At 42.1% G+C, this 16,096-nt stretch overlaps 1 protein-coding gene across 3 annotated transcripts in view; it reads left to right on the plus strand.

The window, feature by feature from the left end:
- The first annotated feature begins 272 nt into the window (after positions 1 to 272).
- Positions 273 to 16,096, plus strand: part of Mtfr1 (mitochondrial fission regulator 1) — a 36,517-nt gene continuing 20,693 nt past the window's right edge. Inside the window, exons 1-2 of one of the 3 annotated variants that reach the window (XM_021158652.2) lie at positions 273 to 344; positions 13,976 to 14,117. In XM_021158652.2, coding sequence (XP_021014311.1) covers positions 14,052 to 14,117 — 66 coding nt within the window. In that variant the 5' untranslated portion in view covers positions 273 to 344; positions 13,976 to 14,051. Of the gene's footprint in view, positions 505 to 1,054; positions 1,229 to 13,975; positions 14,118 to 16,096 lie in introns of those variants that run through there. The other 2 variants (XM_021158653.2, XM_021158651.1) reach the window with 2 other exon arrangements.

Genomic DNA, 16,096 nt, shown 5'->3' on the forward strand with positions numbered 1-16,096 from the left:
CTCCCAGCCTTGGTCACAGCCTGTCAGGCCCTTTTGCACTTAAAACATTATAACACTTGATCACACATATTAATTAACCTTGTTTTGATCTCCCTGCCTTTTGGTAGGCTTACTCGGGGTGTGGTTCAAGGCTTAAAAAACAAACAAACAAACCAACCAACCCAACAACAACAAAAAACCAAAAACAAAACAAAAAACCCAACCCACCAACTTTGTACTGTCATAATGGGCTCCCAACGAGCCGTTGCTGAGTAACTGAATTGAAGCTCTAGATGAAATCCAAAGCAGTAGCCAGGAGGAATTTAGGCCATCCAGGGCAAGAACACCAGCGCTCCAATGAGAGGGTAAGAGAGAAGGGAAGTAGCAACAGCTGCTGCCCACTTCCCACCTCAACTCTCCCACCCTCTTCCAGGTTGTTTTGGACAAGGCTGGCCTTTAACTCTGGCTCCTCCAGCCTCCAACTTCAAACTACTCGTTTTACATAGCAGGAGCCGCCACGCCCAGGTAGGAGCGGCCTCTTGAATTACTGATAGGCTTTCCCTCCATATTCACGTTTTATCGCACCCACACACACCACCGTGCTGTTTATAGCTAACTTGACACAGACTGATCGTATTTTCATGACTAGGTTATCTGAAATCTTCATTAAAAAGTACGCACACCAATTAGGGAGACTTTGAGGCGGGGGAACTGATGGCAGGATAAGTCTTCACTCCCTCTGAGCAGCGCCTTTCACTCCTCCAGAATATAGGTCCGGGATGTGAGGCCCGAAACAGATCGCCCTGGCAGACAAAGTCCCCACAGAGCGTGGGATGAGAAGGGCTTCGACATAGGCTAGGCTAGGCTAAGGACCCAGCTCCTTTCAGCGGGCACACACTTGAGACTTCACTCGGAATGTGGGTATTCCTACACCCAAAAGGGGCGAAGTTTACCAACAAAAATAACAGGGGCAGAAGCACCCAAGACAAAGCGCGGCACTCTAGAAAGCACACGCCCCTTACTGGCACCGCGCGTGCGCACAGAGACCGGGACAGGTAGCCGGCGTGGCCGGGGAGCAGACACGCCTTCCGCCGGCCTCTGCTGAGCCCGCCCCCGGGCCGCAGCGAGCCGCTCACTGGTCAGCCTGGGCCGGGCCAGGGGCGGGGATTGGCTGATTGGCATAAGGTCCTGGGACAGCCAATCTGGAAGGCTGAGCAGCTACGAAGGTGAGGGCTGCTGCGCAGCCGAGGTGAGTGGGGCCCGGGACAGAAAAGCGGTTGGCGGGGTGGGGAATGGCTACCACCCGGAGCGGAACGGTGGCGGGAGGCCGTGTTGTGGACAAGGGAGTGGACGGGGCGCGGCGCGGGAGGCCGGCGAGCGGGAGGGAGGCCGCGGAAGCCCGGAGCGGAGAGCAGCCCTCCGGCTCGCCCGCGCCTGGCCTGCTGAGCTCCGCGGGCCGCCGGCCTGGCTCCCATCCCCCGCAGTCGGCGTTGTGCCCTCGCTGGATCCGGGCTGAACGGGGCGGCCCACGGCGTTCAGCCTGTTCTACCTGGACCTACTTTTCTGTCATTTTCGGCTGGCAGCTCTGAACTTTCTAGGCGTGCGTAGTTTGCGTGTAGCCAGACTACAGAAACTTTGAGATCTGAAGTCAAACTTAACCAAACCTTTCTTTCCCCCTGATGGTTTGTTTTGTGAATGGTCTGATGTAACCTCTTCTGGCTTAAACCTGGTTTTGTGCTTGAGGATGGTCAATAGAAGTTCGGATCCTCCCCCCCTCCACCTCCCAACTACAGGATTTAAAGCTTGCTTCACCACATCCAGAAAAAAATAATTAAGGAGTATTTCATGATACTTGGGAATTTAGCGTTCACTTTTCTGTTTGGTTTGGTTTTGAGACAGAGTTATGTCTTCCTTATTCTAGGCTGGGGTGGAATGCACTATGTAGATTAGGTTGAGCTGCCTAAAACCTCCTGCCTCAGTCACCACACCCAATTCCAGTCACCTTTTCCTAGTGTATGTAGCTGTTTTACATTATAATGACTTAGTCAAGGAAGTTGTGACACTTACTGACTATCTTGTTACATGAAAGTAAGTTGTGTCCACATATATTGATCACATATTATACATACACAAAAATCATTTAAAAGTTAAAAATTATTTTTAAAAAGAAGGTAATAGAAATGGGTTTGCGATTATATAAAACCAAGTTTGACTATAAATGTGCAGTTAACTCTCTATCAATACCCTAATCTTTGAATTGAAATGCAAGTCTAGTAACTGAAGTGGAAACTTAAGGGTTCTTTAGAAACTCTGTTGAACGGTGTTTTGCTGGGCTAAACACCTGAAGGAACATGTAGCTGAAGTGGACATAGGCGAAAGGATGTTCTACTAAAGCAAGCACGTGAAAGGACATGGGATAAAGATTTATTTGCTAATGACATGCATGTATTGATCTTTGTAGTTGAGCTGCATTTGTCAGACTCTAGAGAGAGAAATGCTCCATAGTGGTGGTGTGTTGCAGTTTCTTGCTGCATCCACAGATGTAGGGCTGATTGGCAGAGTGATGTCAGCTGAGATGGACACACATGCTCAAGACCTGTAGAGGGCACGTGATGTTTGGAGGGTATAAATAGGATTTGATGGACAGTGGAGGAGGATGAGCTAGGCTTGCTTATAGAGCTGGGTATGCAATGTTTGTGGGTACCCTCTTGTGGCACACATCTATAACTCCAGCTCTAAGTGGCAGGAAGCTCTCTTCTGGTCTCTAACTGTACATCCTTTTTGTTGTTTTTAGCTTTTTTTTTTTTTTTTTAAGATTTTATTTATTATATGTCACACTTCAGACACTCCAGAAGAGGGCGCCAGATCTCGTTGCGGATGGTTGTGAGCCACCATGTGGTTGCTGGGATTTGAACTCTGGACCTTCAGAAGAGCAGTCGGGTGCTCTTACCCACTGAGCCATCTCACCAGCCCCTGTTTTTAGCTTTTAAGACAAGATCTATTGTATAGCCCTAGTTTTCATGGACCTTGCTGTGTAGAAAAGGCTTGCGTGGAATTCAGAGGGGTCTACCTTCCTCTCCCAAGTGCTGAGATTACTGGCGTGCTCAGTCAATATACTGTATATTGGCAAATACAAATATATTGGCTAAATAAAATAAGTCTTAACAAATAGCTAAGCTGGTCATGTAGCCAAACTAGCTAATAATTCCGTAGCTTATGGGATCTTCCTCAGACACCAAATACTAGGTGTGCAGCATCAACCTCAGCCTTCTAAGGCCATTCAAACAACAGGGTCTGGAGACATGGCTTAGCAGTTAAGAGCCCTTGTTGCTCTTTCTTGTGTAAGAGCTCATTTCTGTTCCTAGAACTGACATGATGGCTTACAACTGTCTATAATGCCAATTCCAGGGGATCCAGTGTCTTCTGGCTTCTGGGCAAGTATGTAGTATATATATATGTATATATATACATATATATATATGCAAGCAAAATAGTTATACATAAAAATTAAATAACAAACAAAAGAAAAAAGGTCACTCTGTTGAGGAAAAGATCAGCAAACTTGGAACATAAGCAGAGGAAGACTCATTCTCAAAAAACAGGAAACTTTCAGCTAATCAGTTGTTACTTTGATTATTCTTGATTTTACATCAGTGTTTGACACTGGAATGTGGATTGTCTTTTTTGATGCAAGGAGTTAGTATGTATTGTGTTCTAAAATAGGTTCTAATTTCTATTCTCATTTACTCTTGGTTCTCTCTCTAACTGCTTGCTATACCCCTTCCCATAAAAGTAGTTTGTTTCTTATATGTTAGAGTAGCCTAGTTAATTAGCCTGTATACCATCATCACAAAGTTTCCAGGAAAAAGTATGCTTAGCTCTACATATGTATCCATACATAAATGTTGGACAACCAATTTAAGGTTATCCCCGACTAGCTTACAGTAAATAAATGGGATTCAGACTACAGTTCTTTTATTTGGCTTTGACAATTACTGGGGCATGACCCCTAATCTACTCTTATAACTGCAGGCCTGCCGGCTACCTCCCCAGTGGTGGACCCCAGATACTTGCTGTTTCTCCTGGCCATGTGCTCATGGTGCCTCTCCCCTCATGGCTGCTTCTGTTTTCCCTTGTTCTTCCTCCTCCTCTTTTCTCTCCTACAGCCAGGTCGCTCTAAACCCACCTACCTCTAATCCCAATTTTATTTAACCAATCGTTATAAATCAAGGAACAAGGTTTGCACAACAAAAGCTTGTAAACCGGAGACCTCGTATAGAATGTAACATTGCAATACACAGCAACAGAGCAAACCTCAACAACCACATTGGAAACAATCTGCAGCCGATTTTAATGCTATTTCTATGATCCCTATAACCTTGTAAAAAGGGGGGCATGGTGCCCTGCACTTAAAATCTGAGTTCCTAGGAGATAGACAGGAGGATTCTGGGGGCTCACAGGCCACCTATCCTAGGTCGTTGATTAGCCCAGGCCTATGAGAAACCCTGCCTTAAATAACAGAGCTAGTGAGGGATGAGAATTATACTTATCTGTAGGCATGAGCATAAATAACTTAGAGTGTAGTTTATGCTGTAGGATTGTGCTGGCTTAATAAAATGGTTGTATGATTTCACCAGCCCTGGGTAGTTGGCTAGGTTTCTCATACCATTCAAGATTTCTCTTGTTGAGTAGATCTTGTGTCCAGTAAGAGAGCTATTGGTGACTGCTAAGGGAATCACTATTGTATCATAAGGTTAGCTTGCCACACTGGTCAGTGTTGTGGTTCATAGCTGGGTAAGGTGTTTGGTTGCTTCTCTCCTTAGGAAGCTAGTGTGGCATGTTTGGTGCCGGGAATGCTAGTCCTGAGGGAAGGAGGCTTTCAGGTCAGATCCAGCCAGGGAAGAGCACAATAATTGGTTATCTAAGACTAGACAGTCAGCCCTAAAACTATAGACATACAAGTAACATGCAGATTGAAACAGGTTTTGTTTTTTTCTGTGGTTTTTTTTTTTTTTTCTCAAGACAAGAATTCACTCTGTAGACCAGGCTGTCTTTGAACTCAGAGATCTGCTTGCCTCTGCCTCCTCAGTGCTGGGATTAAATGTGTGCCACCACTGCCTGGCTAGCAGGTTGTATTTATATATTTAGGTGTATATATATATATATTGTATTAGTCATGCAGGGTTCTCTAGAGGAACAGACTGATAGATAGTGCATATATGTGGGTTAATTGGAGTGGCTGTGATCCCATTAGTCCAACAATCAATATCTCCTTATAGAAGCATCAAGGAACTGTTCAGTCCATGAGACTAGATGTCTCCCAGCAGCCCCTAGAGAGGTGACAGTCTTTTGGTTTACATTGGAATTCCAAAGAACATCAATGAAGGAATGCAACAGCAACTGAACAGTAGGAGTGAGTGCAGACAGGCAAAAAGTTCTTTCTCTACCTTTATGTAGGCTGCCACTAGAAGGTGTGGCCTATTTAGGGTGTGTCTTAGTTAGGGTTTTACTGCTGTGAACAGACACCATGACCAAGGCACCTTTTATAAGGACAACATTTAATTGAGGCTGGCTTACAGGTTCAGAGGTTCAGTCCACTATCATCAAGGCAGGAACATGGCAGCATCCAGGCAGACATGGTATAGGAGGAGCTGAGAGTTCTACATCTTCATCTGAAGGCTGACTTCCAGGAAGCTAGGATGAGGGACTTAGGACACACTTACTCGAACAAGACCATAACTCCACTCATTGGGCCAAGCATATTCAAACCATGACAGGGTGGGTGTCCACCTCAAATGACCAACCAAGAAAATCCTTCACAGGTGTACCCAGCTGCCTGGGTTCTAGTTGATTCCAGTTATATTCAGGTTGACAAGATTAGCTATCATACATGAACACTTAAATTTACATACATGGACAAATATGTGTATGTATGTATCAATGCTATGGGGAAAAATCAAGCTGGATGGGAATTAGCCATCACATGAATTATAACATACATTGATAAGTCATACATATATAAATCTATCACAAAGCATACATTCATGTTATAGACATCCACGTTAAGAAAAGAAAGTTTGAGCCGGGCGTGGTGGCGCACGCCTTTAATCCCAGCACTCGGGAGGCAGAGGCAGGCGGATTTCTGAGTTCGAGGCCAGCCTGGTCTACAAAGTGAGCTCCAGGACAGCCAGAGCTATAAAGAGAAACCCTGTCTCGAAAAAACCAAAAAAAAAAAAAGTGTGTCTTTCTGACTCAAAATCTAGATCAAAAGTGGATCTTTTACCTTCAAAAAAAAAAAAAAAAAAAAAGTTTGCATATCAGAAAACACCCAATTAATTACCCAGATTGAATCAAAGGTAGCCACTATAACTGCTTTCAGTGTTTCAGTGTTTTGGCTTCTTATTTATTTATTTATTTATTTATAAACGTTTCACAGAAATTTATTGCATCCAAAGTTGTCTTCTTTATATGGTTCTCTTGTTATCTGTAGGAAATGTACTGGTATCTTTTTTTATTATTCCTGATAGAGCGAATATGTTTCTCTATTTTTTTCTTAATGAATTTCATCAGAGCACTATATATATATATATTTTTTTTTTTACAATTAATAGACTCTTCAAAGAACCAACGTTTTCATTTATTATTTCCTTTTTTAAATTTTATATATATAAATGTTTTTATATATTGCCCAAGTTGGCCATGAACTCATAGTCCTCCTGCTTCTACCTCTGAGGTGCAGAAATTAAAGGAATTTACTTCTATGCTTGGCTAAACCAGCTCTTGACTTGGTTATCCTTCCTGTTCTTAATCGGCTTTGATGGTTTCAGAGTCAGCAGTTTTATTTTTCTGTTTTTTTTTTTTGTTTGTTTGTTTGTTTTTGAGACAGGGTTTCTCTGTGTAACCCTGGCTGTCCTGAAACTCACTCTGTAGACAAGGCTGGCCTTGAACTCAGAAATCCGCTTGCCTCTGCCTCCCAAGTGCTGGGATTAAAGGCGTGTGTTACCACTGCTTGGCAGTTTTCTTTTTTCTTTTTTTCCACCTAATTTACTTGTTCTAAGTGAGAGGAGAGTTTGTTTGAATATTACTTAACTCATAAAAGCAAAAGTCATATAGATATATATGTATACATATGTATATGTGTGTATATGTATTTATGTTTGTATGTATGTATTTGAGTGTAGGTCTCCCTGTCTAATCCAAGCTGGTCTTGAATTCTTTTTAAAACTTTTTTTATTACATGTTTCCCTTCCATGTGTGGGTCTTGGGAGTCCAGTGTGGGGCTTTAGGCATGACAACAGGCACCTTTACCCCTCAGCCATCTTGTTTCCATTTCCTTGAACTCTTGATTCCCCTGTCTCACCCTCCCACCCCCCACTCATTGGGATTAAACGTAGGCCAGTACATATGTTTTGATAGCCACTTAACAGTTGAGCAACTACTACACACTGTCCTAAAAGCTGAGCTATAGTATCTATCCAAATTGATTAAGTCTATCCAAATTGATTAAGTCAAATGAACAACAAAAACAATTTGGGCATGTGATTTTAATATGCTAATGTACAGAGAAATAAATGCACAGGAGGGTGTTTTTGTTTTGTGTGTGTGTGTGTGTGTGTGTGTGTGTGTTTTGTTTGTTTTTCAAGACTGGGTTTTTTAGTGTAGGCCTGGCTGTCTTGATGTGCTGGGACTAAAGGCAAGCACCATCACTGCCCAGCAGCACAGGAGGGTCTTAATTCTGGTTGATCAAGAAAGACTTCTTAGAAGAGGCATAGCTAAGCTGAAACAATACATTAGTATAGGAGATAGTTGGTAAGTAGAATATTGACTACAGGTTGGAAGATGAAGAGTATATTGAACCTTTGGAGTTACCTTAATGACTGTGTCAACATGTAGATTGTGAAGTATGTGGAGGATGACAAAGAACTGACCAGATCAAAAAAATTAGGGTAACAGTCATGGGAGAAGGGAATACCTGTCTATTTATGATTTTGAAGGTTTCTAAGAATAAGGTTTCTGGTGAAGACAACTTGATTATAGAAAATAAAAGAAAAACAATGGGATAACTGGTAATAGAGATGTGACTTTATCAAGTAAGAACATATGGACAACAGATTTGGGAGGAAAGTTTTCAAGCTCAGTTTAGATTTTGTCTTAAATGCAGGTGGGAGAAAGAGAAACTAGGACGTAGTGATAGAGGTAATAAGGGTGAAGAGAGGATCTTTGCGATGCAGGGTGTTGTAAGAAGTGACAGGGTAGAGGAGACTGACCATTTGTTTGGAATGAGGGACAGGAGAGACCAAGGGTATAGTAAATGCTGCACAAATACAAATAATTATGTGGCAGGGCACTGTGAGATTTTTACTCAGCTGATGGTATCAGTGTGTTGCTTTATTTACTGAGAAATGGAGGAGGAAGATGGATTCAAGAGATAGTCCGTTTTCTGCTGTTTTAGCAGAACATCCAGGAAAGATTTATGTGGCTGTTTTGGAGAAAGAAGTGCAGCACCTTGGCACCTGCTCCTGGGACAGTCATGCTGGGGAAAGGAAAAGCGAGAGAGGGAAGCTGGGGAGATGGCATGCATACAAGATGTTGAACTGGTTCTCCTAGTCAGAAGCTAACTGCACTAACACACCCTCTTCGCCCACCTGACAGCACCTTCAGATCACCTCTTGTTTTGTTTTGCTTTGTTTTGTTTGAGACTGGGTCTTGGTGTGTAGCCTACACTATTTATAAACTCAGTAGGGCCAATTGTGGCATTGAACTCAAGGCGGTCTTTCTGTCCAGCCTAGAATTATTACTATTTGGGGATTAGGTTTCTTTCAGAAGCCCCATTGTTGTGGGGAGCCAGGCCTAGTGGATCACAGTTGTTTAAGTTCGTAAATACTTGTTTTATGTGCGTGAGTGCCTGTATGTACACCACATTCATGCAGTACCTTCGGAGGCCAAAAAAGCCTCAGTCCTCTGTGGAACTGGAGTTATAGGTAGGGTTCTTAGAGCTGCCATGTAGGTACTGAGAACTGAACTCAAGAACTTGAGTCCTTTGCAAGAGCAGCAAGGACTCTTGTAATTCTATTGTTTAGGAAGTAGAGGGAAGTCAAAGCCATCTTTGCTAGCATAATGAGAATGAGGCCAAACTGGGCTACAAGACACCTTGTATTAGAAAGGCTTGAATCAAGCAAAACAAAATACAAAAATATTGGAGGGCATAGTCAAACTGTAGCAGAGAGCATAGGTAAATTTGAAACAGCTGGTCTGGAGAGTGTAGAGGGGGCAGTTAGAAGGATACATACAATTGTGTAAAATAAAAAGCTTATTAAATTCTTGGAAGTTGGGTTTATAAAATTCTAAAGGTTCAAAGAAGAAATAACTGAAATTAGTAGGACATCTGTTAGTCCCGTGCCCCTTGGATGCCTTTGGTAGAAGGATGAGGGTGAAGACTGGTTAGAAGATTGCTGAGTACGCCAGGGATGCAGCTACATGGTAGAGGATCATCTTGTGTTGTGAAACCTTTCATACTGTGAGGAGAAAAGAACTATGTCTAGGGCTGGAGAGATGGCTCAGAGAGCACTGACTGCTCTTCCACAGGTCCTGAGTTCAATTCCCAGCAACCACATGATGGCTCACAACCATCTGTAATAAGACCTGAGACCCTCTTCTGGTGTGTCTGAAGATAGCTACAGTGTACTTACATAAATAAAATAAATAAACTAAAAAAAAAAAAAAAGAAAACTAGTTTAAAAAAAAAAAAGAACTATGTGTAGATAGAAGGTGACAGGATTATGTGAGTGAAAGCTAGCCTGGGTACATTTACCCTTCTGCTGCGGTTTTAGATTTCTTCCTGATGACACTAAGGACTGACTCTGGGGTTTTGTGACTATCACAGCCCTCAGTGCTGACGGTAGCTCTGAATCCCTGATCTATCAAGCTTCATCTTGTAAGAACTGGGCTGTTATGGGAGTTCACCACCAGATCCAAGCTTTGTGTGTTTTTGTTGTTTTCAATTTGAGATTATTTCTTGCTATGTACTCCTGGCTGGCCTGGAGCTCAATCTCTAGAACAGGCTGGCCTCATACTTGAAGAGATGGAGATCTGTCTCTGCCTAAATTTTGGTTTTAAGTGAGAAAGTAAACATACTTTCAAACGTCGACTAAATAGTAAAGACTATAGAAGGAAGAAAATTGCCTCTGTCCACTCTTGTCAGCTTTAATAGTTTGATATATATCTTTCTGTATATAAGAAAAATAAAAAGTTGAGAAATTTCATAAAAATGAGATGATAATATTTAGAGAGTGTTGTTTGTAATAATGTAAATGGACCTTCAAGTCAGTATATAAACTATATACACGTAATATTTTGTAATAGTTTGTGGTCTCGGGATAACCTTTAAAAGCACTACAGAGTATGTACAGAGTATATACAGCAAAAAAAAAAAAAAAAAAAAATCCTGTTTTGTAACTTGTTCTGAGGCTGTATTTTAGCTGGGTGTGGTGTAGTTTTGCCCTTTTTTCTGAGGCAGGGTCTCATGTAGCCCAGGCTGGCCACAGAGTGACTATGACGCCTTTAATCCCAGCACTTGGGAGGCTGAGGCAGGTGGATCTCTTGAGTTGGGAGGCCAGCCTGGTTTTGTAGAGAGTCAATGAAGCCTGCTCTAGCAGGCTCAAGCTTGGTAAACATGGTGATAGGTTTTGCCCTTTCCCCCTTTCCTTCTCCTTTGTCAAAAGCTGTTAGATTACGTTGCTAAAGCAGTAGACCCAAGGTCTGGTCCCTCTTGGCCACTGACTCATTCTTGAGACAAAACACCAAGGCTAACCTGCCCACGTCTCATGTAGTACAGGCTGACCTTAGACTCACTGTGCTGCCAAGGGAAACCTTGAACTGATCTTCTGCCCTCCTCTGTATTTAGGGATGACAAGCATGTGCCTTTTGCTTGTCTTACCTGTTTATGTCTTTCTGAGAATGGCAGCATCTGTGAGAAAGTTAGAATCGTTCAAGTATTGAACGTCATCATTGATGCTGTGCAGAATTACTTTTAGGGAATGGCTTGGAGTAGAAACAGTGAAGGTCACAGCTGAATAGCAGCAGTGACTTACATGTCCTAAGTGATCAAGAGTGTGGAGCAGCTGGTGAGGTAGCAGAAGAGAATCACAAGTTCAGAGCCAGAGTTGGAGAGAGCTCAGCTGGGAGGTGCCCTTGCTGCTTTTCAGAGGCCTGACTTCAGTTTCCTGCACCCATGGTAGGAGGCTAAAAAACTCCTATACAAATATAGCTCCAGAGAGTTTGGTGCCATCTTCAGGCCTTCTTCAGGCTCCCACATGCATCTGGAAGACTTGTATACAAAGCATAAAAAATAAAAAAGCCAAGGGGTCATTCCTTTGCTTCATTATCTGTTTGAGGACTTTTTAAAAGGGGGAATATATATATATATATGAGATGAGTACACTGTAGCTGTCTTCAAACACACCTGAAGAGGGCATCAGATCCCATTACAGATGATTGTGAGCCACCATGTGGTTGCTGGGAATTGAACTCTGGACCTCCAGGAAGAGCAGACAGTGCTCCTAACCTGCTGAGCCATCTCTCCAGCCCAAGGGCTTTGTTTTGTTTTAAGGGAGAAATTGGCGGGAACAACATTGACACATTTAAAGTAATAGTGAGCTGAACTGGTTTAGAGAAGTCTGTAGAAACAGCAGTATTGCAGTGGCTTGCCAATTTTCCATTAAACAGTGAGCATGGCCTAGGAAAACGCCATGGTGAGTAATTGAGTGTGTGGAGTTGGGATATTCCCTGGAGCACAGTGGCAGTCATTATGTCACCTATACTGCCCATTTTGACTTGGCATGACATTTTCAGTCTCTATAGTTGAATGAATCAGTATTTCATAAAATTCTTTATATCCCAGTATAACCTATTGGTTCTGATTTTCTTGAGAATCCTGACCAATGTAGTATTAAGAATAAAGAAATCTGGCTGGGTTTGGTGGCACATACCTATAAACTGAACTCAAGATGCAGAGGCAGGCAGGATCAGAAATACAAAGTCACTTAAGTCTATGCAGTGAGTTAAGCTAGCTTGGATTACAATATACCCTGTCTGAAAACAAATGCAAGCAATAAAAACAACAACAACAACAACAACAACAACAACACATAACAAGAAAACCCAGGGCTAGGGAGGTAGGTCAGTTGATAAACACAGGGACCTGAATTTAATCCCCAGAACCCAACTGAAAAACTGAGTGTGGATAATGAATGCTTGTTATCTGAGCACCCTGAGGAGGGATAGGCAGATAGATCCCTGGGGCTTGCTAGCCAGCTCAGCTAAGTTCCAGGCCAAGGGCTGACCTTGTATTGAAAGAAACGTGTGTATTAAGGGGATAGATAACATTTAGGGGTTGGCTCCTGAAACTGTCCTGTGACACCCCATAAGTAGGTGGTCACATATATACGTAAATAGGGTTTTCTATTTGTTATAATTAACGCTTAGAAGCAATCGAGATGTCTTTCTTAGATGAATAAATAATAAATCATGATACTTGTAGAGAATAGAATATTCACCACAAAAAATTTAGCTTTTAACCCTGAGAAGATTTGTGTGGACGAAGCTTAAGTGTCACACAGGGTGAAAGAAGCCAGGCAGAAAACCTGCATATTGTAGGATTCCTGAGACTGTGAGACAAACCTGTAAGGAAAAGGATTAAATTAGCTGGGGTTGGGGAGTAGGGAATGGGGGAGTTGGGGGCTTGGGAGAGGTAGAGGGTAGGAGGTAAGGGGACAGATTTATGAGTTAAAGGCCAGCCTGGCCTACAGAGTGAGTTCCAGGACAGAACAGCTAGGGCTACACAGGGAAGAAACATTATCTTGAAAAACCGGAGGGGGGAAAAGATATGTGCCAATTTGTACTGAGAGACGGTATCTTGCTGTGTAGTTTAAGCGGCAAGCTCTTAGTTCTTCCTGTGCCTCAGAAGTGTTAGCATTTACAGGAGTGACTTTGTACATAACTTTATGAAGTTAATCATTTTTTTAAAAAATGGTGGTAGGATTCTGTTACTTGTCTTATTTGCTGACAGTATATTCTTATGTAGGCCTTGGTTGCCACATAAACTGATCCCTCTGCCTCAGCCTCCTCAGTGCTACCACACTCATGAATGTTTTGTTTTGTTTTCATGACAAGATTTCTTGTAGTTTAGAGTGGTTTTGAACAACTGACTGTCCAAATGCTGGGATTGCATGTGAGATTCACCACAACTGACTGCTTTATATATTAAAAAAAAAATCACTCATCTCTCCTTTGAGAGTTTTTGGTTTTTGTTTTGTTTTGTTTTTTCGGTTTTTTGAGACAGGGTTTCTCTGTGTAGCCTGGGCTGTCCTGGAATTCTGTAGACCAGGCTGGCCTCGAACTCAGAAATCTGCCTGCCTCAGCCTCCCAAGTGCTGGGATTAAAGACATGAGCCACCATTGCCCTGCTGTTTTGACAGTTTGAGTCTTTGATTTGAGATTCCTATTGAGTTAAGAAGATTTGTTCATATAACCTGCATTGATATACTACTACAATGATACTACAATGCATCTGATCTAAGCTCTAGTCACGGACATTTTTATAAAGTAATGAAGACATGTATGTTCTGGTTAGTGTTGGACATGCTGCATGATTTCACATTACAACATATGCTTGTATCATGGCTATGTTGTTATTGTTTATTCATTTTTATTTTATTTTAGACATAGTCTCTTTGTAGCCCTGGCCATTCTGGAGCTATGTGGACAAGGCTGCCTGAAACTCATAAGAGTTTGCCTGCCTGTGACTTCTGAGTGCTGGGGTGATAGGTGTGTGCTGCTTTATAAACAAGCTGAGAATGTGTAGTTTGTTCTAATTTGCACTCCAAGTTTTAAGGTATTTTAAACTTACTTGTGAGACATGTAAACATAGAGATTCTAAATAAAAATGATCTCATCTTAGTGCCCAGTTGTGAATTGTTTATTTGCATTGACATTTTCAGTGTGCTCTATGGACCATGTGCTGCTATGGATGCCTGAAGTTCTTGACCTGCAGGTTGGGAAGACGCAGCCATCTCCATGCTGGGCTGGATTAAGTGCCTGATGAGGATGTGGTTTCAGCGAGTTGGGGTCAGCATGCAGTCGGTGAGTCTCAGCAGCCCATCCTAAACTCCACAAATGCAGATGGCTGGGGCGTTTCTGAGGAAATGATAGAGCTTTTAACAACATTGCAGTGTATTGTTTGTATGCTCTGGTTTGATTCCTGTTTAAATCACAAGTGGGTCTGTTCCCAGTACAGCAAGACAGTGACTTCTTAGGTTATGTTTAAAACTTAAAACTGTAGTTAGATGATCTGAAGAACAGTGTATTCCTTAGTGAAGAAAAGCTTCACTAGAGAGAGAAATCACTGTTCACAATTTGTAACTTTGAGTGTTTTAAAATTAATATTAAATATTATAAATAAATGTTAAAACATTTTCTAAAATGTAACAATAGTTACAGAGAAAATTTAGCCTATTATATAATTCTATGCCATAGGTTTTTACTTACTTTTTATTTTTTGTTTTTTTGAGACAGTATTTCTCTGTAACCCTGAATGTCCTGGAACTCTCTCCATAGACCAGGCTATCCTCGAACTCTGAGATCCACCTGTCTCTGCCTCTCAAGTGCTGACATTAAAGGTGTGTGCCTCCACCACCTGGTGTTTTTATTTTATTTTGAAGATTATGATTTTATTAATTTTAAAAATATATTCAAGATCCCAGTATATCGCAGGCTGTCTTGTAAGTCAATGTATAGGCCAGGCTGGTTTCAAACTCAAGATATTTTCATTCCTAGACTAGGAACAGGAATACTTGCCAGTATAGTTAACCGTGGACTACATGGCTAGGGGCATCAAGGGGATAAAAAAGGGACAGACACACATACAGTGAAACTGGGATCAGGTGGTTACCATGCATTGTGTGTTTTCTCAAGGACTTGAGAAAATTCTGAAAATGAACTTGATAATATGCTTAAAGTGTCCTAGAAGCCCAAACTCTTCTCTTTACCTTTTTTTATCTGCGTCCCCATTTGTAAAAAACAGACAGCTTTTTAAAACATTCACTGTGCATGTGTCTGGCTGTAGACTGTTGTGTGTTTGTGTATTCATTTGCTACATTGGACATTGGACCTAGGGCCTGCTACATGCTAGGCATGGCTCAACCTTTGACCTACATCTCCATCTCCCAGCTCCTTTTTAAAAAACATGTTGTGCATGTGTATGATGTGTATGTGGATGAATACTACGGCACATGTTAGAGGTTAAAGGGTAACTTAGTGGGTCTGGTCTCTCCTTCTGTTTTTTTTTTTGTTTTTTGTTTTTGTGGGTTTCAGGGGTCAAACTCAAGTCGACAATCTTGGGCAAGCCATTGTTGAGTCACTGCACCAGCACTCCCCATCCCTTTAAAACAAACAAACAAACAAACAAACAAACAAACAAAAAACCGGTGTTACAAAATACTGTCTCACAAAGTTGCTCAGTCCGGTTTTGAACATGCAGCTCCCGAGTAATGGGGGTTCCAGGCGGTTTACCTGTGTGTTTTACAGTAGACATTAGCAGTGCTGTAACATTGATTAAACATGCTGTGCACGGGCTTTTACATTCAGAGCACCCCTCACCGAGGAGAAAGTGAGCTCCCTAGCTCGGCGGCGGCCTTGTCTGGTTACCTGAGGCAGAGAGCAGGCCTGCGTCGACGGCCCTGCCTCTTCCTAGAGTATTTTGGTACTTCTAAAAGAAAGGGAAGAAACCCTTATGAATACCTTACCTCACTTGATACTCATAGACTCATGAAATAAGAGTGCCTTTTATAATGAGAAAGTAGGAGTGTAAGGGATATGATTTGTTTATAGATAATAAATTGGCAGATCCTGCTTTTAAAGCCAAGGCTTCATGCTGCTGTAGGCTCTGCTGTATCTGTCTTCTCACTGCCTTCCACCTCGATTCCTTTTTTTCTTTAAACAATGCCTCACTCTATATAAGTCCCGATGTCTTGGATCTATGTAGACCAGACTAGCCTACAGTTTACGGAGATCTTGGATCTATGTAGACCAGACTAGCCTACAGTTTACGGAGATCTTGGATC

Source organism: Mus caroli, chromosome 3, assembly GCF_900094665.2.
Source record: "Mus caroli chromosome 3, CAROLI_EIJ_v1.1, whole genome shotgun sequence".
Classification (NCBI taxonomy): Eukaryota; Metazoa; Chordata; class Mammalia; order Rodentia; family Muridae; genus Mus; species Mus caroli.